The 26904-nt window shown below is 33.9% G+C and overlaps 1 protein-coding gene across 4 annotated transcripts; it reads left to right on the top strand.

Moving 5' to 3' along the window:
- LOC131166458 (NADH--cytochrome b5 reductase 1-like) lies at nucleotides 1-26203 on the top strand. 4 transcript variants are annotated; one of them, XM_058125050.1, is made up of 10 exons: nucleotides 1-185; nucleotides 1343-1527; nucleotides 2499-2637; nucleotides 19191-19281; nucleotides 19377-19454; nucleotides 21906-21986; nucleotides 22170-22259; nucleotides 23793-23858; nucleotides 25733-25819; nucleotides 25943-26203. In XM_058125050.1, the coding sequence occupies exons 2-10, from the start codon at nucleotides 1422-1424 to the stop codon at nucleotides 26033-26035; spliced, it is 831 nt and encodes a 276-aa protein (XP_057981033.1). In that variant the 5' UTR covers nucleotides 1-185; nucleotides 1343-1421; the 3' UTR covers nucleotides 26036-26203. The 4 variants fall into 4 exon arrangements, with proteins under 4 accessions (XP_057981033.1, XP_057981032.1, XP_057981035.1 ...); XM_058125049.1 differs by having other exon boundaries at nucleotides 21-351; nucleotides 1347-1527; XM_058125052.1 differs by lacking the exons at nucleotides 1-185; nucleotides 1343-1527 and adding an exon at nucleotides 403-611 and having other exon boundaries at nucleotides 2499-2571.
- Nucleotides 26204-26904: the final 701 nt, after the last annotated feature.

Here is a 26904-nt window from a genome sequence, read left to right as displayed (position 1 = left end):
CAGGGATAGGGAGAGGGAAGCTCTCGATCACAGCAAAGAGCAAGCCAATATCTGAGTGCTCCCGAGTCGTGACTGGAAGGAAGCGTCTTTCACTTTCAATATCGCGAGCATTTACCAATTCCTTTTTGTTTACAGCGTTGATCATTACGGCGACATGGGAGGAAGCTTCTCCCACTAAAAGAGAGGTCTGGTTTCCGATGAGCACTTACAACTACAACAATCCAAAATTGTGGGGAGCACCTCGTATTTGAAATTGTAGGGTATTAGGAGATTCAAGTACCAATGATGGATCAATTCTATCCGCAGTTGTTAACCCACTATTTATTTCACCACCCATTTGGCAGGTTTTAGGTAAATTACACGAATGATTCCAAAACTATGCACTGAGTCTCACTTTCGTTTTCAAAATTGGATTTGTCTCAGGAACAGTCCCCAACTATGACAATTGTTTCTGTATAGTTCTGTTTGTATACTTAGACAACCAATTGGGTGTTCTTGTTTTTGTTGATATGCATTTATTTTATTTTACCATGTCATCTTTTAATTTTAGAGAACAAGATCACCAAACATGAGACCATTACATAAACGAGGCTCATGCAATTGCTTCTTACGTAAGTGTTGGTCTGATTACCCTTCCTTTTGCTTCTGGAATCGTACGCATGCCCTTTGGACATCATCTGATTTTTTATTTTAACGTTTTGCATTGATTTGAAAGAATGATAGCATCATGGCAAGCTTAGATTTAACGGACCAGAGTTCTTACATGCTAGAGAGCATTGAAATTTGAATAGAATAATTTAATTAGTAGGCTTAGATTCCGTTAAGATGTCCTACAAAAATATACATTGTATTCCAAGTTGAATAATTCTCCTTCACCCTTTGCTTAACATGGTTATATCAATATCCTTACTTTGCCTTTTTGCTCAAGGAAGATATCAATCTAGAATGTATGGAATGGGATTTATTCCCTGTTGTCTTTATGACTGAAATCACCTAGCCCCTTACATCTATTTTTATTCATTCCCCATTTTTCTTTATAACTGAAATATCTAATACTCTAATGGCTCACTACAAACAAATCTTCTCTGTGTGCGCACACAAACACATATTCATATATCTGTATTTAATATATCTTTATAAATTTTATTCTTCAAAGTTTTATATTTTTTGAAATTGTGTTCTTCAACCTGTGGGATATTGTAGTCCAATAAAGTGAAACAACTGATCCCTTTCTTGATTGCTTCCCCTATGCTATTAATATGCCCATAAGAAGAATAAAAGTACAAGCAAGGCATAAGTGTGTGATAAATAATAAGAGTACATGTTTGATTTTCCAACCCAGCTAGTTGTTTGACATTTGTGGGACTGCCAATGACCAAGTAGTGCACATATCTAAAATCTTGGTCTTCATTGTTCATCAAATGGAGTTCTTACAAAGATCCGGCATTGTTGTTTTGGGCATCGCCGTTGCTTTCGTGGCTGTTGCTATTACTGCAGCCTATTCTTATTTCACCAAGAAACCCCAAGGTCTGAAATGCATATCCTCTCTCCAGTCCTCTTATTTATTGTGTCATCATTTTGTGCTGGTTTTGCAGAGTTTTTTTTTTCTGCTCCAATATTAAACTATGGCTGAGATCCTCATGATTGCAAATAAGTATTAGGCATGAAATGAATTATTTTATGTTAGTACAAATATATCTTAATGATTGATCGTGGTCACATTATTTTATAGTTTTCTGTTTGGGAATTCATTTTCACATATTGGAATTTTCAGTTGTACACTGTTAAATTTGGGCTTCTCTTCATTTATTTTCTGGGTGAAACTTATCAAATCTTACTGAATTGCTTGCTGGAAATATATCAGCACGCTTTAATGGTTTCTTGGACCTATTAAGGATTTCTAGGATTTAAAACTGGCCTGTTTGTAATTTAATCGTCTACCAAAATTGACATGCTAGCTTCCTTATGTTAATGAAAAGTATGACCATTAAGGCCACTTTTTAAGTTGCGATAAACTGGGTCTGGGAAATGGCTTCTGAAATCTTATGCCACCATTCTGTTTGCAGAATTGGAAGATTGGCAGACAATATAGTTCACTAAAATTAAAAAAGGGTAACACTAAGGGCACTTGCATTTATATCTTAAGAAACATTCGAGGTCAATGCAAGCAAAACACCAACAATCGATCTCAATTGCATTAAATGCAAGAATTTTCCAGATGGGTCATAACATCCTTTTTATTGTTAGGAGGTCTATTCTGGGCGTGTTCTTATTGCACTTAGCATTTCACTCATTTATGAATTATCTGAAAACCATAGTGACATGTATATATGTATATATTTATATGAATTTTTTATCTTCTAAATATGCAGTGCTTGGTTTATCCTATAGTTTGGAGATGCAGTGGTTAAAATTTATCATTAAAATTTTTTCTTATTTGTTTGGTCTAAAAATTTATTGGCTACATCTGGAATTTAATGAGGTTCTTTGAATTCCAGGCTGCCTAGATCCTCAAAGATTCAAAGAATTCCAACTTGTCAAAAGGAAACATCTTAATCAAAATGTTGCCAGGTTCAAATTTGCTCTGCCCACCTCTTCAGTGTTGGGTCTTCCTGTTGGACAGCATATACGCTGCAGGTCTTCCTGTTCTGTTATCGTCCATGCTATTTATTCCATTTGTGTGTTTTGAATTTCTCAGTTTATGTTCAATGTGTGATTTCAGGATTTTTATTTCTGGCACCCGTCCTAATCTATGGTTAGTCATGCTTAACAAGTATGGCACCTAGCTTATGTTGATTTGGTTGCCCACCGGACCAAGTGACCTATCACCATTCACATTTTGGGCCTGACAAGGCACACTAAACATAATCATTTCTGCTGCAGAACGTGTTGTCTTGTAGACTTGTACATATAATGTCGATGACCTAATTTTTTTTTTTTCATAAGAGAAGACTATATAACACTAACAAAATGAGATAGATAGAAAGGAGGGCGAGATCACCTCCAAAATGCAATGTGAAAGATGTGAAAAATAAAGTCAAACAATGACAAAGCTGCCCTTAACTCTGTTTGAAGTTCTGACAGAGACAGCTCACTGACCAACAAAAAAAAAATGAATGAAAGGGTGCACAAGGGCACCAAAAACACCACTCTATCCCATAACAAGCTAGGAGATGTTGAGCACTCCTTAACATTTCCCACATTCCTCTTAAGCCAAAAGGCCTATAGGATAGAAAAAAAACCATGCAGTGCCATAAAGCTCTTCCTTTCCTGCCCTTTACAGACCCCAAAGCCTAACTAGCGACAAATCTCTCAACATCTTGGGAACCCCCGAGGCTTTACCAAAGCAAAAGGTGAGCATTGGTTTTAGACTCATGGCACGTCAAGCAGTTATTAGGATGGAGAGACTTATAGGTTCTCCTGAGCATTAACACATTGTGTGTGTTAACCCTATTGAGAGTCACAGTCCAAATGAAAGCTTGAAATTTGAAAGGAACTTTTGCCTTCCAAATGTTGTGGCTCCAAGGAAAAATTGGAGGAAGGAGTTTTCAAGAGGTGAAGAAAGAAGGATTTGGGAGAGAAAAGACCTGAGGAATCACCCTTGCAAATCTTCTTGTCCCCCTTATTGAATACAACAACAAAATACAGTGAGTTCATTGACCTCTCTTTCATTGAGATTCCTAAAAGAGTGGAAATCTCAAGAATGAGAAGCCTCCTCAGAAGAGGAGAAAGAGCTTATAGGTGCATTGTAAATGGAAGAGAGCTTGAACTAATGTGGAACCATCAGCTCCAATAAGCTTTGACCCACCTAAGTATCCTCCCAAAAGTGGGGGCATTATCCACTTTGAAATGGGTGAGAGGAAAGGAAAGACTAGCAACCTAGGAAACGAACTTCCAAGGACTTGCATGAGACATTTCTCCTAGTATCTCACCTATTCAAATGAAGCCCATACTTCTCATCAACCTTAGGGAGTTAACCTTTAAAGGAAACCACCACAACCATTTACGAATGTGAGAGATACTTTGAGAATCCGCATTACCAAGCCCAGTCTCCTTTCATATTTGGTTGATCTAACTACCTCCTAGCAAATGAGGTGATCTCTCTTACTCCCCACAACCCAACGAAAGAAAGTCTTACATCAACCTCTCAAGGATCCTAATTCACTTGTGGGCACTCAAAAAAGAGATAAGAAGTAAATAGGGATGTTGGAGAGCGAGGCAGAAATAAGTATAATATGACCCCCCCCCCCCCCAAGAGATTAGTGTGCCCTCTTCCAACCCTCTTGACCTCCTCTGGAACCTTTCAACCATTGGGTCCCAAAAATCCATAGTGTCGGCCCGGGTGTGTGTCTAGAGGGGGGGGGGGGTGAATAGACGTTCTTCATGGATAATCAATTTTTCTACAAACACAAAAATTCCTTGGCATGAAGCAAGAGTGATATACCACAATATATTTGAAAGCAAATAAACACAAGCAAGTAAAGTAAGAAAGACAAGGGAAAAAGAAGCTTAACACGACAATGTTAATGTGGTTCGGTACCAAGCCTACGTCCACGCCTTGAGTCCAACTCAAGGATTCCCAAATCCACTAAGCATCCCCCTTCAAGGCGGAGAAGCCTTTACAACACAGGTACAAAACCCAGCTGCTCACCAAGAGCTTCAACCCTAGGTGTTCACCAAGAATACCTCAACGAAAGCTCACCAAAGGCCTTCAAGATTCACAAACAACAATAAATGGAAGGATTACAATATGATGCTCCTTCTTGAGCCGATGATACAATATAAACCTCACACTACTCTCTGTTGCAACTGATGTGTAACTAAGAACAAGTAGTAAGAGAGCCTTGAGCAAGTGAAATTAACAAGTATGAATGCTTCAACTAATTTTACAAACGGTCAATGCTCAATTAATTTCTTAATGAATGCTGAAGGAGTATATTTATGGCCAAGGAGATGAAATAGCTGTTGGGCATTTAATGAGGCAAGACAAATAAAAAACTAGCCGTTTTAGCGCATTTATTACAGTCTACCTCCGCACAAAACTGTCGACGGTTTTCTGGGCTTTTCCCAAACCATCGACGGTTTTTCTGGGCTTTTCCCAAACCGTCGACGGTTTTTTGTAGGCCAGACCCTTTTCAGAAAACCATCTAAGCACTTGATTTGATCCATTTCCTTTGGGTGCTTAACCATTGTTTAAACAAAATAGGGACCAAGTTTGTAAGTTATGAACATACTAATCTTGTTTTAAAACTTGTCCTTATAAAAGTTTGTTAAGGTATAGGATATCTTGTAAAAGCATATTTGAAAACTTATTGCGTTTGTTAATGATATCCTAAAACTATCATGCCGATGCAATTGTTCAACTCTTGCTAAGTATTCTTACCAACATCATGCCACAAGAGTTACAAGAATATCCTACCTCACAGACAACCCACTATACATATAAAACATCATATGGTCTTCATTTGGTTGTGACTTGAGAATTCCTGTATGCTTTTGCTCATTGCTTCATCAAGGTTCGTTTTGATCCTTATGCTTGTTTTAGTATCCACTTGTTTATCTGAACTGAACTTGAGGAAAAATATTAGCTAACCTAAGAACCACTAATGGGTTGTTATCATCAAAACAAGCGGAAATGAAGAACCTTAGCCACTAGGGCTAACGCATGGAGTTCAGATTCCCACCAAGAGGGAGGCCAAGATAGCAGCTAGTCTAAGTTAGTTTAAGGCAATGTTATCTAGAATTTGGTACGTTTTGGTTCACGGAATAGGAACGAGATTTGGTTCATGGAATAGGTTCAAGATTATGTTTTGGCACACGATCTAAAATACGGAATGTTAGGGGTATACATAAATGGATATACTGTGAAAAAAGTGTGATGGCTGGTGTTTCTAAATGTAGAAGAGATTTTCTTTTGAAAAATGGATTAATAATGGCAAACATAGAATTAAAATGCCATGATTCCACTTTTAACTGACAAAAGTTATGTGAAAAATTTTGAATTAAAACTTTGGATCATTAGATTTAGCATTTCGGAATGAAAATGTTCCACATTTGGAATGCTCGTACCAATATGTGGTTTGCTAGGGTGTTAGTGTTTTCTGACAACCATGGTCTAAGGAAATGCACCCCGTTAAAGCCTTAAGCACTCTAAAACCCTGCCTTCCAAATTATTGCCTGCCATGCTACTCTTGGAAAAATTGATCTTTAATCTCGAAATCTTTTAAAATTCTTAAACAACATAATAGCTTTTCAAAAATTGTCAAATTGTCCCAAAGGAACTACACAACGTCATCAAATTGGAAATGAGACACCTCCACCGCCTTCCTCCCAAGTGAAAGACATCTAGTCACTGCCAGATCCTGGGTGTGCAAAAGGATCCTCCTCAGAACATCCACCACTAGGGTAAACAAAAACGAAGACAACGGCAAGCCGTTGGAAGGCCTTGAACCACTCTTTAGGCTGACCTTTGACGATGAACAAAAATTGATTGAGCCCTAGCAACCTCTAATCCACTTCCTGCGCACACCCTCAAAGGAGTAAAAGCCTTTCCCACTCATTACTCTATCCAAAAAACTCGAGTTCACCATATCGTAATCTTTCTCAAAATCTAACTTAAGGATTTTCCCCCACCTATCCTTTCTCACATCCTCAACCACCTCATTAGCCACTAGCACCGTGTCTAGAATTTGTCCTCTAATAAATGTTGATTGAGCCACAGTCACCGTCTCTCCCAAAACCTCTCATTCTCTTCGATCAGTTTGATTGGACCTTAGAAAGACTCTTGTAAACCAGGCTCATAGGCTTAAATTCCCTTGCCCTTATAGGTTTCTCCTCCTTTGAGATTAGGGTTAAATAAGCAGAATTTTCACTATTATTCACCATCCCATTTGATGAAATTTCCAAAGAGCCTCAAGATGATACCCTTCAAAACCTCCCAACTCTCGTGAAAAAAGGCCATCATGAATCCATCCAGGACGAGGGCTTTTAAATATATATATATATATATATATATATATATATATATATTGATAGCAAATATTATTTCCTCAGCAAAAGGCTTGAGCTGAGTTTGTTTTGATGGGATTCTAATCAAATCCTTCTGTTCTCTGTTTTTTCACGTGCTCCTCTATATACAAATGCTTAAAGAATTTTGCAATTTCATCTCCAATTTGAGTATGATCCCTCACAAAGGTCCCTAATCCAATTCCAACTCATTGATAAAATTTTTCCTCCTCCTTTCACTGGCAACCTATAAAATACAAAAAATAATAATAATAATAAAAATAAAAAATTTAAAAGCTTGAATCACTATCCCCTTCCATAGCACAACTCAAACTCAATTTCTAGCACCAACTCATGTCCTCTCTCAATAACAACACCTGTAAATTATTACAAAGAGTGGTCCTTCGAGCCCTACACTGAGTCTAACAAACTACACTCTTCTAACCTATCCCAGTTTTTGAATAACTATTTAAGAAAAAATGTTTTTTTTATCCACTTTGACATTCTCAGAGGCCTCTTTGTTCTATTGTTTCAACTTCAATTTAATGAACTTCAACTTTTTCATCAATTTATGATCCTCCCAGCCATGGAACTGACACTCCCCCATCAGGCCCTCACACAATCCCTAAATGAGAAGTGGGTTAACCATATCTTCTCAAATCTAAAAGGGGTGGGACCCCACTGCACCAGGTTAGAATCTAGAAGCACAGGGCAATGATCTCAAGTAGGCTAACAAGGGTCTCCAGCACCACATGTGGAAAAAAATCTTCCCACATGATGGTGAATATGAATGTCACAATGCGAGAAGAAGCTGTTTGTTACTGACACCACCCGGCTAAATTAACCATTGCTTAAAGGAGCGACGATAAGCCCAAAGTCCCAAATAAAGAAATCAAACCTCCTCACACTACTAGAAACTCTTGACCCCTTTAATCCATCCCTAGAACTATGCATAGCTTTGCAATCCCTACAACCAGTCAAACACCCATCGTGGAATACACAGCCCAAAAAACAGTCACTCATCAAAAAAAGAATTCTGGGAGGTGCACAAGCTTGGTCCATAGATCGACCAATCCTTAGATGAGAAACACCCCACTAGACAATCCAAAGAAGAGGCAACCCTCATGTCCCACATTTGATCTTGTTAGATTCCTTGATGATTAAAGGTGACTTTCTCCTCGAGAATTTTGGGAAATTTTCATAATCAATTTGAACATATTTCTAGGAGTTGATAATATTGTGTATTGATCAGTACTAGTATGGATGTTGTGCGCAAATTCCTAGTTATTCTGAAATTCTGATTTATGGTAAGTTAGTAACAATGCTATTTTGTGATATCCCCTCATTTGAACTTGTATTTTTTCTCTTTTTTTTTACTTTAAAAAAAATTCCAGAAATGCCTATGGAATTCTTTTATTGCAACTAATTTCATTGCCAGTTAAGAGTTATTTTTTATGGTTAATGCTTGATTATTATTCCCAACAACAGCAACAACAAAAATCAGTGAAGCCTCCAGGTGGGATCAGCTATTTGAATTCCCTTTTGCCATTCTGCCAGATGTAAAAAAACCCAAAAAAAATTAGGGTGTTGTCAAATCTAAATTATTCTAGGTCCGTCTTTCTCCTTCCTACTGTCTCTAACAACAATTAAATCACCCTTCTGTTTAGAGTGTTGTCTAATTTATGCTGCAAGTGCCCAAACCATCCTAACTACCATCCTTGATCTTCTATAGGTTCTACACCTAGTGTCACGGGGCAGTAGAATTCCAAGGCCAAAAGAATTAGCCTCGATCTGCCAAAAATGTGACAGAGAAACACCTGTGCAGTAGAATACACCAAGTCCCATCCAGTACTCACTGAAAAATACATGGAAATGCTCCTGGATCCATTCATTATTCAAGTCTCATGGCATGATAGCCCTTGAACCAATTGAGATGGTTGCCAAGCTAATAACCATGACTCGAATAGCAAGGGTATTGTACTTATATTCCACAAGCACTGAGGGTAACTCTTATCCCTGTACAATCCTCATGTAAATGTACTTGCCACTAAAAACTTATAAGCTGGGGTTAGGGAAAGTGATAACATATATTACTCGAGAGTCGAGATAGACATGCAAAGGTCCAACATTCCTTGATAACCTGATTGGTACAAGGTGGTACTGCCTGAGAGTAAATCCAAGGGCCAACTCGGGTGCATGTTCTGACCTCTAGGTCAAGAATGATGTGCAACACCATTTTCTAATGGATTATCCATGAGGCTCCCAATCCTACACTGTAGCCTTGAAGATATTAAAAGCCCACTCAAAGTGCTCCTTGGGGTGCTCACTTAGTGCCCGAAAGAACACCAAGAATGGTAGGACGCACACTTAATGTTCCCCCTAATCATCATCTTGTCGTACTATTCTTGTTTTTGCATCTATGGGTTTGAAGATCACACTTAACTTAATTGAGAAACTACCATGATGATTATCAGCATGCACCTTAAGGCCATAGCAACACTCCAAGTACATCTATGACATCTCTATAATCAAATCCATGTTTTCTAGAAACCTGCCACACACATCTGCATGCCCATCTTGTGTTCTCAGCTGCCCATTTGGCCCTCTTGCTTGTGTCATGGGTGCAAGAATGCAAGAATGTGGCACCTAGCTTAACATGGGCATGTTCATTCCTTTATCATTCGAAGTTATGCTACTCATCCATCTTAATTCTTAGCATTCTCATTTATGCAACCTTTACTTTTTGGACATATTGTTTCTTAACGGTTTGATCCCTATAGTATAGCTAATCTTATAGAACTTCCCCTTTTTATATAATCACTCAACATGTCTTAAAGCACTTTTCCATTTTAGCCATTCTGCATTATTCTATCCGTTACATCTTTGGAAGAGTGTCCAAAGATTTCTACATTGTTTTATGAAAACTAAAATATTCTAGTTATAGCATATAATACAAAATTTTTATTTCCAAAATTAAAATCTTAGAAATGTTAAATTTTTTTTACATAAATTTGAAAGAGACAAGTTTTAATTCTTACTTTTTTCTAACCTTTTAACATAAATATCTAATGTTAGTGTATATTTTAAATAAATTGGTAATATACTGTTGTATTTTAAATAAATTGATAATATGATGTTGTAATTATACTAATTTTAATATGATATCTACTACTAGATTTTAACTCTTGTTACTCTTAATATTAAAATTTTTGAATAGGAAAATTATTATACAGTATAGACAAAGAAATCTTATGAAATTATCTTTATCAATATCAAAGGAGTCAAATAAATTAGTGTTGAGCTATTATATATTTATGTGACGTGTAAAGTAAGCCATCAGAATAAACATGTAGATATAATGATTTAGAAGATGTGTCGAAATGATAAATTGTCATGTGATAAGCATGTATAAGGTATTTTGAAAATTTCAATGGAAGGATATTATTATTTAACAAATTATGTTTCGACAAACCATTTAATATATTTATATTTTTTTAGAAATTTATTTGATTTTATAAATTGTATATATGCTGCATCTGCAATTTTCAGTGTCCCAGAACTAAACAATTTTAACTTTTTTGTATGGGTAAGATGAAATTTGATTTTGTGTGAACATTTAAAAATAATATTACACTCTTGTATCTGGTTTTTTGTAAGTCAAGTGTTTGATTTACAAAATAATAAAATAATGTTTAATTAACAAACTAAATTACTACACTAAAGTCATAACCAGAATTTGATATTTTTGGTACATAATCCTTGTAAATATCAGCAGTTAAACATTTATATAAATTCTAATTTGTTAACTAAAATCTTTATCGCTTCCTTTTTTTGTTTAGTTAATGGCTAATAGGTAAATTCTGTCTAACTTTGAATAAATTTAGTGTTCATTTAAATGATATTAGACATCTTATGATAGTTTATAAGATGCTAAAGAGCTTTATTTTTGAAAAACAGTTTTCATTTTCCATTTTAATTTTTCAAAAAAATTACAAAAGTTAGCTAATTTTTCATTTTTACAACATTTGTATGGAATAAATGAACAATAATAAACAATTTTGATTATGGCATCACACTTTGACAATTAGGTATATGTTGGAGTTCAAATAGAAACTCGGCCATTTTCCTTAATTAGTATGTAGTAAATCAACTTCATCCAAAAAGTTCTTCATGTTCAAACCTTAACCCATATAAAATAAAATTTCTACATAAAATTTTATCTAATTTTGATTGAATTTAATTCTTTTTAAGTACATTATGTTTGTCTTGTAAAAAATGGGGATATTTTTGTCCACAAAATGATTTACATTAATTGTAATTTTCGATATAGATGTCTTTCATCTACTCATTTTAAAACTTCTAGATTGTAAAAACTTCTCTACATAATTCTTTTTAAGTACATTATGTTTGTCTTGTAAAAAATGGGGATATTTTTGTCCACAAAATGATTTACATTAATTGTAATTTTCGATATAGATGTCTTTCATCTACTCATTTTAAAACTTCTAGATTGTAAAAACTTCTCTACATAATTCCTACGTAAAGTCTACTCTTCCTCTATTTTCATAATCTAAATTGTATCATCTACAAACAATATACATGATGGAACCTCAATTTTGCATGTGCCTATGAGGGAGGATTGCTTGCAGATAATTCTAGGCGACCATACTTTATTTGAAGATTTTAAATTTATGGATTTTGTTTTAAATTAGTAAATCTAGATATTTTAGAAGCTTAACTAATTTAGGTTTATTTTTGTGTTTTTTAAGTTGGGATATAAGGCTTGGTTTATTGTCATTTCTTCTTGTTGTTTCATGTATTTTTAAGTACTTTAGGGTTATTTTGTAATTGTTTGTGTTACTCGGGGTTATTTTGTAAATATTTGTTTTTAGTTGTAGTGTCGTGTATATCCTCTTTCTTTGTAGCATACTAATGAGTTTCATTTTTAATTCAGATTTCCAAACTGATTTTCTCTCTCTCTCATGCAACCTTCCCCTATCCTGTCGTTCCTTCTCCTCCTCCCTTCCATTCTCTTCTCTGCTCTGCATCTATTTCAACTCCGCTTCAGTGTGTCTGATCTCCCTGCTCTACTTTCTGTTCTCTGTTCTATCCAGCAATCCTTCTTTTCTTCTCTATTCTTATTTCTTCTCCTCCTCCTACCTATTTCTCCCACTCAATTCTGTATCTTACTGTTTGATCCATAATTAAAGTAAAAAGACAAAGACTCATCACTCCAGACTGACCCTTGATGCACCCTTATTGTGATTGGAAATACCATAGAATCTCCCTTGGTCTTAACACTAGTCAGTACCCTATCATATGTGATTAAGTATCCTCAATAATATCTGTATAGTTACTACCTACTCTCTCACTTTTCCCCCCAAAATTGTCCATAGGATTTCCATAGGTATCCTATTGCAGGCTTTATCTAAGTCGACAAAAACCATGATAAATCCCTTTTGTTCTTGATAAAGTTTCCATTTGGTCTTCTTAATAGATATGTGAACCTCTCTGGTTATCACACACATAAAACCAAACTGATTTTTGGAAACCCTCATTTTTAATTTAAATATTTGTTTAGTTACCTTTTTCAAAAATTTTACTGTATGACGCTAAAGTTTGAATATTTTTATTTATATTTTTTTTGTGCATCATTTGGCCATTTGCGAGTGTCTGCACAGAGGTAGCCAAATTACAGTTCTTACCTTACCCCCTTCTCCCTCACTCCACAACCCCCACCCCCCTCCCCACCCAAAAAAAAAAAAAAGGAAAAAGAAAACCTCAAACCCCATGTCCTTCCCTTAGAGGAATTGAAACCCAGTCTTCCATGTGGGAACAGGGAGATGAACCACAGAGAGACAGCTCGGGTTTGAATATCTTTATTTTTATATATAGGTATTAAAGTATTTTTCTTCCATCCATTTGGAATTTTCTTTGGCCCTTATGATTTAATTAGATTAACTAATTAACCATATTACTCTTCTCTTGCCTAAGCATTTCCAAACTTCAATTGGAATATCGTCTGCTTCTATAACCTTTTCTTTTTTAATCTTTTTTAATGCATACTTCATTGGCTTTAATTTTGCGGATAATATCAAAGTGTTAGATTTTTTTTTTCTCATTATTCTAAGTTTAAGACTTTCACTTATCTATAGTATATAAAAAAGTACAACTAGTGCAAATCATTTTGTGGACAAAATTTTTTTATCCTTTAAAAGAAAGACTAAAAACCTTTAAAAGACATAATTGTAAATTAATTTGTTGACAAACGTATCCTTATTTTTAAAAGAAAATTACTATCAAACCAACATTCCTAAGTGTTGAGTAATTGGGTAAAATGGAAGACCTAAACTCAATGATAGGTCTCTCCCTCTATTTATAATTTATGTAAGTACAATAGGAATGAACATAATACCCTTACTAACTCACACTTATTATTAACAAAATTCTAAAACATAATAATAATGCTAAAATACTAAATAACCATTAACACTCCCCCTCAAGCTGGAGCATATGTATCATATGCTCCTAGCTTGTTACAAATGAATTTCACACGAGCACCTCCCAAGGCTTTAGTGAACAAATCAGCAAGTTGAAACTCAAACTTTACATGAGTGGTAATGAGCTTATGTACAAATTTCTCTCGAATAAAGTGGCAATCAACTTCAATGTGCTTTGTCTGCTCATGGAAAACAAGGTTAGAGGCAATACGAATAGCAACTCGATTATCACACATCAACTCCATAGGTTGAGAATGTGGAAAACCTAGTTCTTTCAACATGTTCTTCAACCAAACAAGTTCACATGTAGTGTGTTCCATAGCCCTATACTTTGACTCAACACTTGACTTGGCAACCACAGTTTGTTTCTTACTTTTTCAAGACACCAAATTACCACCGAAAAAGATCAATACCCGGTTGTGGATCTTCGATCAAACGGTGATCCGGCCTAATATGCATCTCTATATCCCTGAATATGAGTGTGACCCTAATCCTGATATAAGAGACCTCTCCCTGGTGCACCTTTGAGATATCTCAAAATGCGAATTACTGCATCCCAATGACTTGTTCTCGGGGAATCGAGAAATTGATTCACAACACTTGTTGCGAACGATATATCTGGTCGAGTGACCAACACTTGGGATTTGGTAATAGTGCACTCATCTCTTCAACTATTGCCGTCCAGCACCTAGAATGGGATAGACCTTCAGAAATAGATCTTGGAAAAGCAACAGAAGATAGAGTGCGAACAAAATGGTAATAAAAGGGTGACGAGAAATCATAACAAACAAAATTAGAGATCGGATGTTGGGTACAGTTGTGTTTGCCTTTTCGAACAGCTATTGGAGGATTAACACCACGAGAAATAAGATCATTCGATGAGGGAACTAGAGGCACAGTAGTAGAAGCTAGGGGAAGCACTTCCCCCTTGAGTCACCGTGTGTATACCTGCAAATTGGGATGATTCAAGCAACGAGGACTCAAACTGGATGAAGATGTAGGAGGTTTGGGCACAAATACTAGTTTTGGATCTAAAAGGCAAGGCATAGGAAGGACTTATCAAGGTCAACGGAACTCAAGGAATCAGAGTAGTATGGTGTAGACTCAAAAAAGGTGACATCAGCAAAGACAAATAATTGATGTAAAGTATGAATATAACATCGATATCCCTTTTGAGTATAGGAATAACCTAGAAAAATAAATTTGATAGCACGAGGATCCAACTTATCCATTCCTGGAAATAACTTATGGGTAAAGGACACACAACCAAATATACGAGGAGGATGGAAGAACAAAGGAGCTTGAGGAAAGATAACTGAATATGGTATTTTACCACCAAGGACAAAGGATGGCATTTTATTGATGAGGGAGCAAGCTGTGAGCACAACATCACTCCAAAAGATTTTGGGGACATTCATTTGATACAATAGGGTACGAGTGACTTCAAGAATATGTCTGCTTTTTTCGCTTTGCAACTCCATTTTGTTGTGGAGTATGGACACAAGAGGACTGACGATCATACCAGAGTTAGTCATATAAGTACTGAATTGGGTACCGAAGTACTCCTTAGCATTATCACCACGAAGTATCTTGACTAGCATGTCAAATTGAGTCTTTATTTGGGAACAAAAAGCACAAAAGATATCAAACAACTCGGAACGATCTTTCATTAAATATAACCGAGTCAACCTAGAGTTGTCATTAACAAATGTAACCAAGTACCGAAACCCCAACTTTGATGTCACACGACTAGGACCTCAAATATCAGAATGAACAAGCATGAAAGGATTAACCACCCATTTGTTGACCTGGGAGCAAAGGGAATACGATGATGCTTACCCAATTGACAGGATTCACATTCAAGATTAGACACATAACTCAATGTAGGAACTAGCTGTTTCAACTTGTCCATGGACGGATGACCAAGAAAACAATTGATTTGAAGTGGTGTAGTTACGACTGTGCAAGCAATGGGTGGAGAAGGCGGCTCAAAGTAGTAAAGTCCATGAGCCTCATGTCTTGTATCAACTGTCTTTCGCATCTTCAGATCTTGAATAACCACAGAATCAGGAAGGAATGTGATAGATGAACTTAGTGACTTTGTAAGCTTTTTAACTGACATAAGATTGAAAGGAGATTTAGGAATGTATAAAGCAGAAGAAAGAGAGATAGGAGGAGTAGGATTTACTGTTCCTATCCCCTTAACAGCAATAGTGGACCCATCAACAAAGGTAACTTGAGGGAGAGTTTTAGGATATTGGAGATCAGAAAAGAAGTTGGTTGCACCTATTATATGATCAATGGCAGCAGAATTGATAATCCAAGGACTAGTAGGAAGTATACCACATGACATGCAGACTATAAGATTACCTTTTTGGGCAAAAGAAGCAATGTGATAAGATGCTTGTTGAGACAATTGATATTGTAGAAACCTAGAATACTCCTCTAATATAGTCATAGTATGTGGTTCACTCAAACAAGTGACTAACGAAGGAATCATACTTTTGGGATTTGCAAACACTATCCCAACATTCACAAACTCAGACCAATGATCATAAGATTATTTTCTGGAACAATTGGAACAACCACGAACAAGGTGACCCACCATGAACAAGCCATAGATAAATCAGTACAAGGCTGCCATAGCACCAAGAAACTCACATGCAGCCCCAAGAAAGCAACACTCAGCACTGGAACAATTGGATAGGTGAACCACCAAAGCTACCATGAACAAATCACCAACAACCTCAGATGCAGCCCCAAGAAAGCAACACTGCTATAGCCTCACACACACACACACAAAACAGCTTATGAGCACTGCCACTGCCCCCAAGAAGTTCACCAATGACCGTTATAAACACCGAACAACAACTAACAAATTGTCATTAGTGCATTGTCACAAAAAAATTGGATCTTGGAGCAAAAAAGAACACACCCAACAGCTTGATATTTTGGTATATGGAAGGAATTAGAATAGTGAATAAAAAAACACAGCAAAACCAACTGTTTCAGACCCAATAAACTCATTAACAATTGATAAACAGCTTCATGAAGCATCAAACAACCATTCCTCGGGTGCCGCATTGCCACAGACGAGATGAACAACTCACCGATGGATATAGCACTGTCACAGTATGACAACTGAACATAAGAATGCTGCCACAGCTCCAAAAAACTCACAAAGAAGCCTCCACAAGCCTTGAACAAAAATTAACAAAATGCCGCGAGTGCATACTTGGAAAAGGTTGAATTTTTGAGCAAAAACTGACCTAACGGCTTGATAATATAGTATAGAGAAGGAATCAGAGCATGGCAAGGGAAAAAAAAAAGGTGGCCGGAAATTCACTCATGCGTCGGCACGTGGGGCCTCCTCTAGCGATGGGGTTTTGTGGGGTGAGTCGTTTTTTTTTTTTGGGGGGGGGGGGGGGGGGGAGTTCTGTTTATGGGTGTATGGTTGGTTCTATGAAATGATATGGGATGGAGGTTAATCAAGGAAGGACAGCTGCAGGAATGGTTTTTCCAGCGATGGCTGAGGAGAGTAGGATTTAGTTTGGATCACGCTTTGATACCATGTTGAGTAATTGGGTAAAATGGAAGACCTAAACTTAAAGATAGGTCTCTCCCTCTATTTATAATATATATAAGTACAATAGGAATGACCTTACTAACTCACACTTATTACTAACAGAACTCTAACACATAATAATAATGCTAAAAGACTAAATAACCATTAACACTAAAAGAATTAAAATGATTTTTATACTATATCTAGAAGTATGGATGGTGTTAATCATTTTATTCACAAAGATATTCCTATCTTTTGAAAATAAGACCAAATAAACTTTAAGAAATAAATTAGTATTGTGTGTGTGTGTGTGTGTGTATCTAATTATATTTATAAAAATAACAATAAAGTAAATCATTTTTGTGTGAAAAATATCCCTATATTTTAAAAATAATGCAAAATATTTTCAAAAGAAAATAAATTCAACCAAAATTGCATAAATTTAATTTATAAATCTATTTTAGCTATATTAAAGTTTGAACCTAAAAAAAAGAAACTCTATTTTTCCAAAAAAAAAAAAAAATAGCAGTGCATATACATTTTTAGAAATTTTTTGTAATACTCTTAAAATATGGGTGTGTATATATATATATATATATATATTTTCTAAAATAAAATAAATTCAACCTAAATTACGTAAGTTTACATTTGTAAAATCTATTTAAGTTATATTAAAGTTTGAACCTAAAAAAAGAAACTCTATTTAGCCCAAAAAAGAATAGCAGTGAATTTATATATATATATATATATATATATATATATGTGTGTGTGTGTGTGTGTGTGTGTGTGTGTGTGTGTAGAAAGTACAAATAGTAAGACAAAAATATTATTATTTTTTAAAAGTAAGATTGTATTTTTAAAATATTTAAATTCAATAACATTAGATAAATCTACATTTTAAATTTATATTTTAAATAAGTCAAGATTTGGACCTAAAAATTTCATTTTGTTCAAAAAATAAATGCAGTGGTATTGTAGATGTTAAATAAAATATACATCCAAAAATAAAATAGGTTAATTTCTTTGATGTCTTATAGAATTATTGTGAATTGTCTAACATCATTTAGATAAATAATAATATAATTTCTAAAAGATGATTAATTGATTATTAAGTAAGCTTGTAATATTAATCATAATAATTAAGATTTTAGGTAGCAAATCACTATTAGAAATTGTAATAAAGTTAATTAATATTTCCATCGGAAGAAGTCATGTATTAAGATTTTATAGAATAAAAAATAGTATAAAATCTACTTATTAATTCTTTTATTCTATAATGTTATGTAATTATTAGAATATTTGTGCCATCATATCTTATAGTTTAAATATTTTAGTGTCCTTATATTTACATGGTGTCATAGCAGTATCTTATCAGTTTTTCAAAATAATTTTGAATAGTCACTTTAATATTTGTAAACAGAATATTATTCACATACAATCACGTGCAGTGCACGTGATATATTTATTAGTATCATTAAATATCTTATTAGAAGTAAGTTTCACCATCATTCTTTTTCTATCTTCTTTAAAGATTAAACCAAAACACTATTGTCATCATTTTTTTACATTTGATATTACCTAGCTCTCGACTCTTTCTGTAGCCCTAGCAAGCTTGATTATGTCTTTTTCCCCCATCTTTTGTAGCTAGTCTAGCATACAAATTCTTATATGCTCCAAGTTTCTTTAGTAACAATTTTTTTTTCCTTCTTTTCATTTATACTTATCAAAGTCTTCTGTATTTGTACATTGTTGGGATGTCTTAAGCCATACTCTTTTTGTTTCAGCTGCACTTTAGACTATTTAATCCCACCACCAACTCTCTTTACTAGTCATCCATGACCCATCTTCCTCTAGATCCACCTAAAACCTCTTTCTCCTAGTGGAGTTCAATGATTTTATTCTGAAGGGTGTTTATGTCTATGTTTTGTCTACTATTAGGCAACACCTTCTTTTATCATTTTATCTTTAAATTTTATAATGTTTTCCCCTTATAGGGCCCACTTCCACTTTTTAATACATTTTTCATCACTTTTAATGTGTTTATCTAAAACCTCATGCACAGTTTTCCTCAATTTGTCGCCCTGTTGTGATGATGTGGCTAACACTAGATAATTTTACAGGGGAAAGGATAGCCAAGGTGAAGAAGTCATCAAACCATATACCCCAATCACTTTGGATTCAGATATTGGTTACTTTGAGTTAGTTGTAAAGGTACCCTACCATCTGAAAATTCTTCGTAATGGATTTCATCATTGATTTTATCTTTGGTTTTCTCACTTGGAACACAATTTTGCTGGTGTAAACAGATGTATCCAAATGGAAGGATGTCCCATCATTTTAGGAAGATGAAGGAAGGCGATTATCTGCCTGTTAAGGGCCCAAAGGTGCACAGTCTTCTTCTTGAAATGGATCATGAATGCAATCAGTACACGGAGCCCAATTTCTGCATCTAATACAAATTGGAGGATTGATGCAAAACTCAAAATGATCTGAAACCTTGTTTTGATGCCTGAAAATGTGCCATGGGCTTACTGGTGTCGCTTGTTTAACACTGAAGTTTCCTGAAAGTCGGGTCCGCCTTTGCCTATTTTTAATGGGTCTTCACAACCTGAAATTTCTTAAGTGCATAAAACTAGACGAGAATGATAATCGTGAGAATTTCACTAGAGTTGACAATCTTAGAAATATTATTTAGGAAGAGGCTGCTACTCCTTGGTCCCAGGTAATCTTACTGATGGATTCTGAACAAATTTCAGAACATGGCAAATTGTTGTGTTGTATCAGAAGATATGTTGCAACATGCAGAATTTTTCATGACTTCCGTCTCTGGTGGTAGGTTTATTTCGTTGAACTCATGCCATATTGAGACCTAGGTTGGCTTAATTTTTGGGAACTATGACTTTCAAGGTGTTCATGTACTTTTTTAAGTTGGATCATGTAGCACTAGAGTTTCTCTAGAAGGCTGACTTTGGGCCTCACCACTTTATTTGCTTATATTGACCATGATTTACTGAATTAACACTCAGCCAGCTAGCCGTTTTTTGAAATATTTGTCAGTGTATATATAAAGATCTTGATCCACTCAAGTATCTGAGGGATTGTTTGGAACTACTTATGCAGATTTTTTTTGTAAAAAATGCTGAATTTAATATGTACTGATAATAAGTGCTAAATTGGAAAAGTGCTAAAAGTTATAAGTGGTGTTTGATTGTGTTTAAAATAAGTGGCATTTGGATATTTTCTTTTATTATAGGGTACCATATGATTTATTTTAAACATATTTTAAATTACAAATATTAATATTTTTTAATTAAAGATTATTTAATTATTTATAATTAAAATTTAAATATTTTCTATTAAAAAATAATATAATGTTATTATTGTTAATTAACAATAATCTTCTTATTAATGTATATTTATAACATATTACTATCATAATAAATTATGATACAAATAATATTACTAATTAAATTCAAAATTTTAATTTATTTAATGTTAATTTAAATTAATAAATAATTCATGTTCAATCCAAAATTGAATTATAATAACTTTTATGTCATAATACATAGTAAAATAATATATAGTTATTTTTTAAATATATTAAATAAAAATATTAATATTTTTATAATTAGAAATTCAAATGATGATTATATTAATTTTTAATCAAAATTTAAATATTTTCGATTAACTAAAATAATATAATATTATTTCTTATTTAACAATAATATTGTTATTAATGTATATCTATAACATATGATTAACACATTAATTTATGTTAAAAATAGTACTAATAACTAAATTAAAATTTTTAGTTTATTCAATGTTAATTTAAATTTATAGATGGTTCTTTATATTCATTCCAGAATTTAATTATATTTTATTAATATTTAATAGGTTATAATGCATAATAAAATAATATATGGTTAATTTTTAATTAACAATTTAAGTAATAATTATGTTAACTGTTTTTTAAAATTAATATTTAAATATTTTTATTAAGTAAAAATAATATAATATTATTTTTGATTAACAATAATCATTATTTTTGATTAACAATAATCTTGTTCTTAATTTATGTTTATAACATATGATTATCATACTAATTTATGTTAAAATAATTTAATTATTAAATTAGTATTTTTAATTTTTAATTTTGGTTTAAATTAATAGATGATTTTTCTTCTTCATTCCAGAATTGTATTATGTTTCGTTAGTAATTAATATATTATAATGCACAAGAAAATAGTATATGATCATCGTCTGATGTATTTTTTAAATTATTAAAAGCCACAAAATTTTCTTACATTTACAAAATTGCCCCCCCTATGAACAATGCCACTTATAAGTGACTAAAAAGTTATCTTAGATTGCTTCTCAAAATTTACTTAAATAATTCTCAAAAAGTGAATCTGAAAAAGCACTTTTTGCAATAAATGTTTGTTGTTGTAGTACAAGCCAAACACAACTCTTTTTTTTTTGTAAAAATACTTATTTTAAGTGATAAGTGCTATAAGCACTTATTTTTTAAGTGCTCCCAAATGTGGGCTGAGTGCATATTCAAGTGAGAATTGTTCATGAGGTTTTGCTTGTTCCCTTTTCTGCCCCATTTAAAAATCTCTTTCTAAAGATCGACCTATCTATCCAAATTTCTGGTCAAAATCATTAAATCAAGATTTCATGAATGCATTGGCTATTTATATAACTTGCTTGGAATTGGCAATGGGATGATTTTTATAGAATTATTGCTCATACAGTTGTAGTAAATACAAGGTTACTATTGTTGTGTATTACTAATTTTTGTTTGCAATTCACATTCAATGCTTTTGTGCTTCAAGGGTCGTTTCAAATACAAACCTGGCCAAGTTACAGCATTTGGGATGCTTGCTGGAGGCTCTGGCATTACCCCAATGTTTCAGGTTCATGCTAAACATCTGAAAATGATGTGGTTCCTCTTAAATTGATTGATTCATTTATTTTCAGTCAATGTTATGTTTCAGGTACATGCACATCTCGAAAGCCTGGGGTACCTTTTAGGTTGATTGATCAATTTATTTTAAGTCAATGTGCTAATTTTTTTTTTCTATTTTTGGACACTTCAGCTTATTCGAGCCGTGTTGGAAAACCCAAAAGATAAAACCAATTTGCATCTTGTTTATGCTAATGTCACAGTTGATGACATTCTTTTAAAGGTAGTGTTTCTCAATCCACATTTCATGTGCATTTTAGTCTAGTGCTACGAGACAGTAACACATCACTTGAGTGGCATGCATGACATGGACACTCTTTTGAGACACGTCCAACATGCAGTCCACACATGCTGGAATGAACAAAATTTGGGCTTTGGCATGCGCCCAATGCGGTGGGGACAAAGCATTGACACAGCAGGACATTGTTGAAATGACCAGGAGTGTTTCTCTCTCTCTCTCTCTCTCTCTGTAAAAATGAAGAAATGTTTGTTGAAAAAAAATAAAATTTCATGTTAAAAGATTAGAGGAAGGATGGTTTTATGAAGCTTCTCCGTTCTCTCCAGAAAAAATGCAAGACAGTTTCTCCCACTCTCCAAGAAAGCTTCTGGATGAAACTTGCATTTCTCATCTTGGAAGGCTGCCACTTTTAAGTTCATTTTGTGGAAACTTTTTAGGTTGATTTTATTGTTATCCCAACATTACTAACTTATTTCCACTTTTAGTTGATATGTTAAATTTATATATCTTTTTATTTTTATAATTATATATATGTTGTACATGTTGGCATGTTGTGTAGAAGCTTTCTAAATTTTTCTGTGTTGCTGTATGTCCGTATCCCATGTCTGTGTCCATGTTCGTGTTTCTTAGGTTTGAGGACTCCTATTTTGATAAATCAAACCATCCTAGACAGAACTTGTACACGATCCTAATATGTTTTGCGAAGAACCTTTCTGGTTTTTGAGGGAAGTTCACCATTATGAGAGAGCTTGGGCCGTGGAAAAGGGAGGAAGGGCTCTGTTGTCTTACTGCTTTATGTTTCTGTTTTAGAACATTTAGAAAAAAAAAAATAATGGGCTTAGTTTTGGGGGTAATAAATCAAGTTTGCCAGGCCATATTGGTGAGAGAAGCATAGACTGATGAAACTCCTATCATCTTTTCTCTCCCAATGTTCACATGAAGTGTCCCAAAATGTTAGCAACCATGATTGAATATATTTTTCGGTATTGAAATGTCTGCTATTCTTAGTTCTTGAGCTTGTGTCAAAACATAGAGACCAAGTTGCTACTCTTTCCTTGCTTGTTAAGGACCAAAGGTTATTCCTTTGGACCTGCATTTGTAATCTGGATACCATTCTGCCAATTCCTCAATTCTGATGCACCTGCAAATGAAAAATGAGATTGCATTTGAGATGGGGCAATAAGACCAGTAATATCGTTGAATACGTTTGGTGTTTTACCTTCATTAAACCTTTGCAAATGTTCATGGAGATTGCTATTCTGCTATAACCAAACTCTTCTGCATAATCTGTCTGTGCCAATTGTGCAAAAAACATTGTAAAAAAAATTAAATGTACATAAAATGAGTATTTGCTAGGTTTTATGTGAGAGAAGTTGCCTAATGAGTGATGTTGGTGCTACAATACTGCTGAAAATTCTAATACAATCATGAGACAGCTAAAATAAAAATGAAGAGGATTGGTATGCATAGCTTATGGGAAGGAATAGGATTCTACTAATTTATTATAATATTTTGCAGGAAGAGTTAGATGGCTTTGCTTGCAAGTTCCCTAACTGTTTCAAAGTCTATTACGTTCTGAATCAGGTTAGTGCCTGTCTTAGCTGTCTTGCTCTTTCCTCCCCTGCCATCCCGCTACTCTCCCATTTTTTTTTAAAATAATTTACCCTGCTTCTAAAATTATCATGCCATCTGCAATTACATTAAAGTAGTAAAATACATCCTTTCTTCATTTTCTCAGTTTGAATTGTGTACCTTTGGTAGATTCAGCTGCTACCACATGTTCTATGATCATGTGTATACATGAATGTATCAGCACTTGCTTGTTGAATTAATAATAATAATAATAATAATCTAGGTTGGAGGGCTTTGAGAAGCTATGGGTCCATTTACCTTTTCCCTTTTTAGCTTTCCAAAAAATTATAAAAATTTCAGCTTGGTTTTTAATTTTCCAAAATTTGTATTAAGAAGATAGAAAATAAAGAGTTTGTTCAATTGTGCAAAATATTTTTCATTTTTATTTCTAGATTTCAAATAATTACAAAAAAACAATTTCTTTTTTCAATCTTCCAAAAGTTATATAAGATAGCAATTAGGAGCATGGATTTTGGGACGTGTATTTGGATTTTTGTGGATCTAGAAGAAGCTTAATAATTCTATGTTATATTTCGTCTAAATCAATACAAATCCATATCCAATATCTGAATCCTATGCTCCGGAATGCGAGGTAAGGAATCAGAAATCTAGAAAAATAAAAAGATGCTTTCCAACTTTCCTATATAAGCTTACCAAATTGGAAAATAAAGAGGAATTTTTTTAATTATTTGAAAAATAAGAAATGAAAAATAAATTTATTCTAATAAGCGAATAGTGTCAAGACTTTTTATTGTTTTAAATTTTATGCAAATTCTGTAAAAATGAAATATTAGCTGACTTTTTTTTTATCATTCTCTAGAAAACTAAAAATGAAAAATGAAACTGTCTTTCACAACTAAATTGGCCCTATATTTCTATAATTTTGTCTTGTTTTGCCTCGTTGCAAGCTCCCACACACAGTGTTGCCATATTGTTCCACATTATCTGGTTTCTGTTAGGATACATGGCATTAAGTATATACTGTGATACCTAGCTGTTTTAGTTTTTTCAAAATCATTTCTTGTATGTTTCCAATTGATAACCCTATAATCAGAATCGTATGCAGTTCAAAATTGGCCCATCATCAATTCTTGGTAGTTTTACAATCCAGTATTTATTTTATGTTTAGAAGAGTTGACAGATCTATATCAATGGGAGTTTCACTTTCTTCCATTGGAGTTGAAGGTACTCAATGAGTTCATGAGCTCTCGGTTCAGGCTATTTACTACAAAATTTCTATGACTGAATGACTAAAAGTCTAAGCTGTGTGCTATTTCATTCTCTAAGAAAAGGTCAAGAGTGATGCTTATTGTTAATTGTTGGCCCACAACCTAACAACTTAAACTTTTAGGTAAAGTGGGATCTAACATGGTATCAAAGATAATTACCAAGAAGTCCTGGGCTTAGTCTTGTTGCCCACGTTTTTGTGTGTTGTTTAGAATATTATATTCCTTATATTGGGTGTTACCTCCTGTTTGTTTATCTCTCCACGTGCTGCCGGACTACACATACGGGGGAGTGTTAAAGCTTGATATACATTGTTGGCCCACAACCTAACAGGCTAATAGTTTAAGCCTTTAGGTAAAGTGAGAGTCTAATACTCATTATAAAAATTTTTCATCCGTTCCATCTTATATATTCTATTCCACAAACCAAGCATGATGTCAGCGGAAAAGAAAATACTTTAAAAGTTCTGACTTTACTACATAAGCATTCTTAAAGCATATGCCTCAATTGTAGAATGGTTTTAAATTTCGCCATATTTCCTTGATGTTGGAATGTTAGTATTGATTGCTTATGTGCGAACTGCTTGAATTCACCCACAGCCACCTGAGGGATGGAACGGTGGCACTGGGTATGTATCAGAGGAAATGATTCGAAGCCATTGCCCAGCTCCAGCACCTGACATTCAGGTTGATCATTCATATCTTGGTGAAGGAAAAACTGCAAAATCTTCTGTTTATATGTTATATTAATGTCTTTGTGTGTGCATTACAGATTAATCCCATGACTTGGTTTTGATCCATTAATTGCAGATATTGAGGTGCGGTCCACCAGCCATGAACTTGGCCATGGCTGCTCACCTCAGCATGCTGGGATACAGCTCGGAGATGCAGTTTGAGCTCTGATTATTTAAACTTTGCTTTGTATTTCTTACATAAAATAAACCGAAAAAGAAACAAATAGGTTGCGAGATATTAAAGTGATTTGTCCATTCATGTAATTTTAACAGGAAACATTATTGATATTGAATTGACATAGCCATAAACATAATTTCAACAGGAAGTATTATTCAATTTATTCCTCTTAGCTTGGTGATTAATCTGCTTAGCTCTTCTGGGAGCATCATTGTCAAGAAACAAGGCAGTTGTGAAGGTGAAGCAGCGTTGTCTTCTTCCAGGGCAGGCAACTGCTTTAACTTTCATAGCTTATAAACAATAAACATGCTCTTAGTTTTACTAGCATGATAGTAGCTATGCCTAATCTGTTGTACCATCCAATTGTATCGCACATGCAGTGTAATTATTTTGTTGGTAGAATCAATTAACTCTTTAATTTTACATTTTTATTTCAATAATGTAATTAGGTTATTGTTGTATGTTCGACAGGTATATTTTTAAGATGTTAAAATTTAAATTCTAAAATATACGACATAATCAAGTGATAAATTCGATATGTACCAAACATGTGTTCATTGAATTATGAATTTTGTTTAAGAAAAATAAAAAGGAAATTTGTTTTTCTCTATTTTTTCTCTATATCAAATATTATTAAAATTATAGAAAAAAAAACATATATGCATTTAAATTAAGAAACTCAATATTAATGACGTGTAAAGTTAAAATTTTGTTTATTGATTTATTACGTTGTGTTTTAAATTTTTTATCACACGCTTTAATAACAAATACCAAAAAGAAAAATCTTTCTTTTTTCTAACCTTTTTTGAGATCCAAAAGAACTGAAGAAAGAATTATAAGGAGTCATGAAATGATTATGG

This window comes from Malania oleifera, chromosome 10 (genome assembly GCF_029873635.1).
Source record: "Malania oleifera isolate guangnan ecotype guangnan chromosome 10, ASM2987363v1, whole genome shotgun sequence".
Classification (NCBI taxonomy): Eukaryota; Viridiplantae; Streptophyta; class Magnoliopsida; order Santalales; family Ximeniaceae; genus Malania; species Malania oleifera.
Note: the sequence above shows the minus strand (reverse complement) of the source record. Positions and strands in the feature narration are given on the sequence as shown.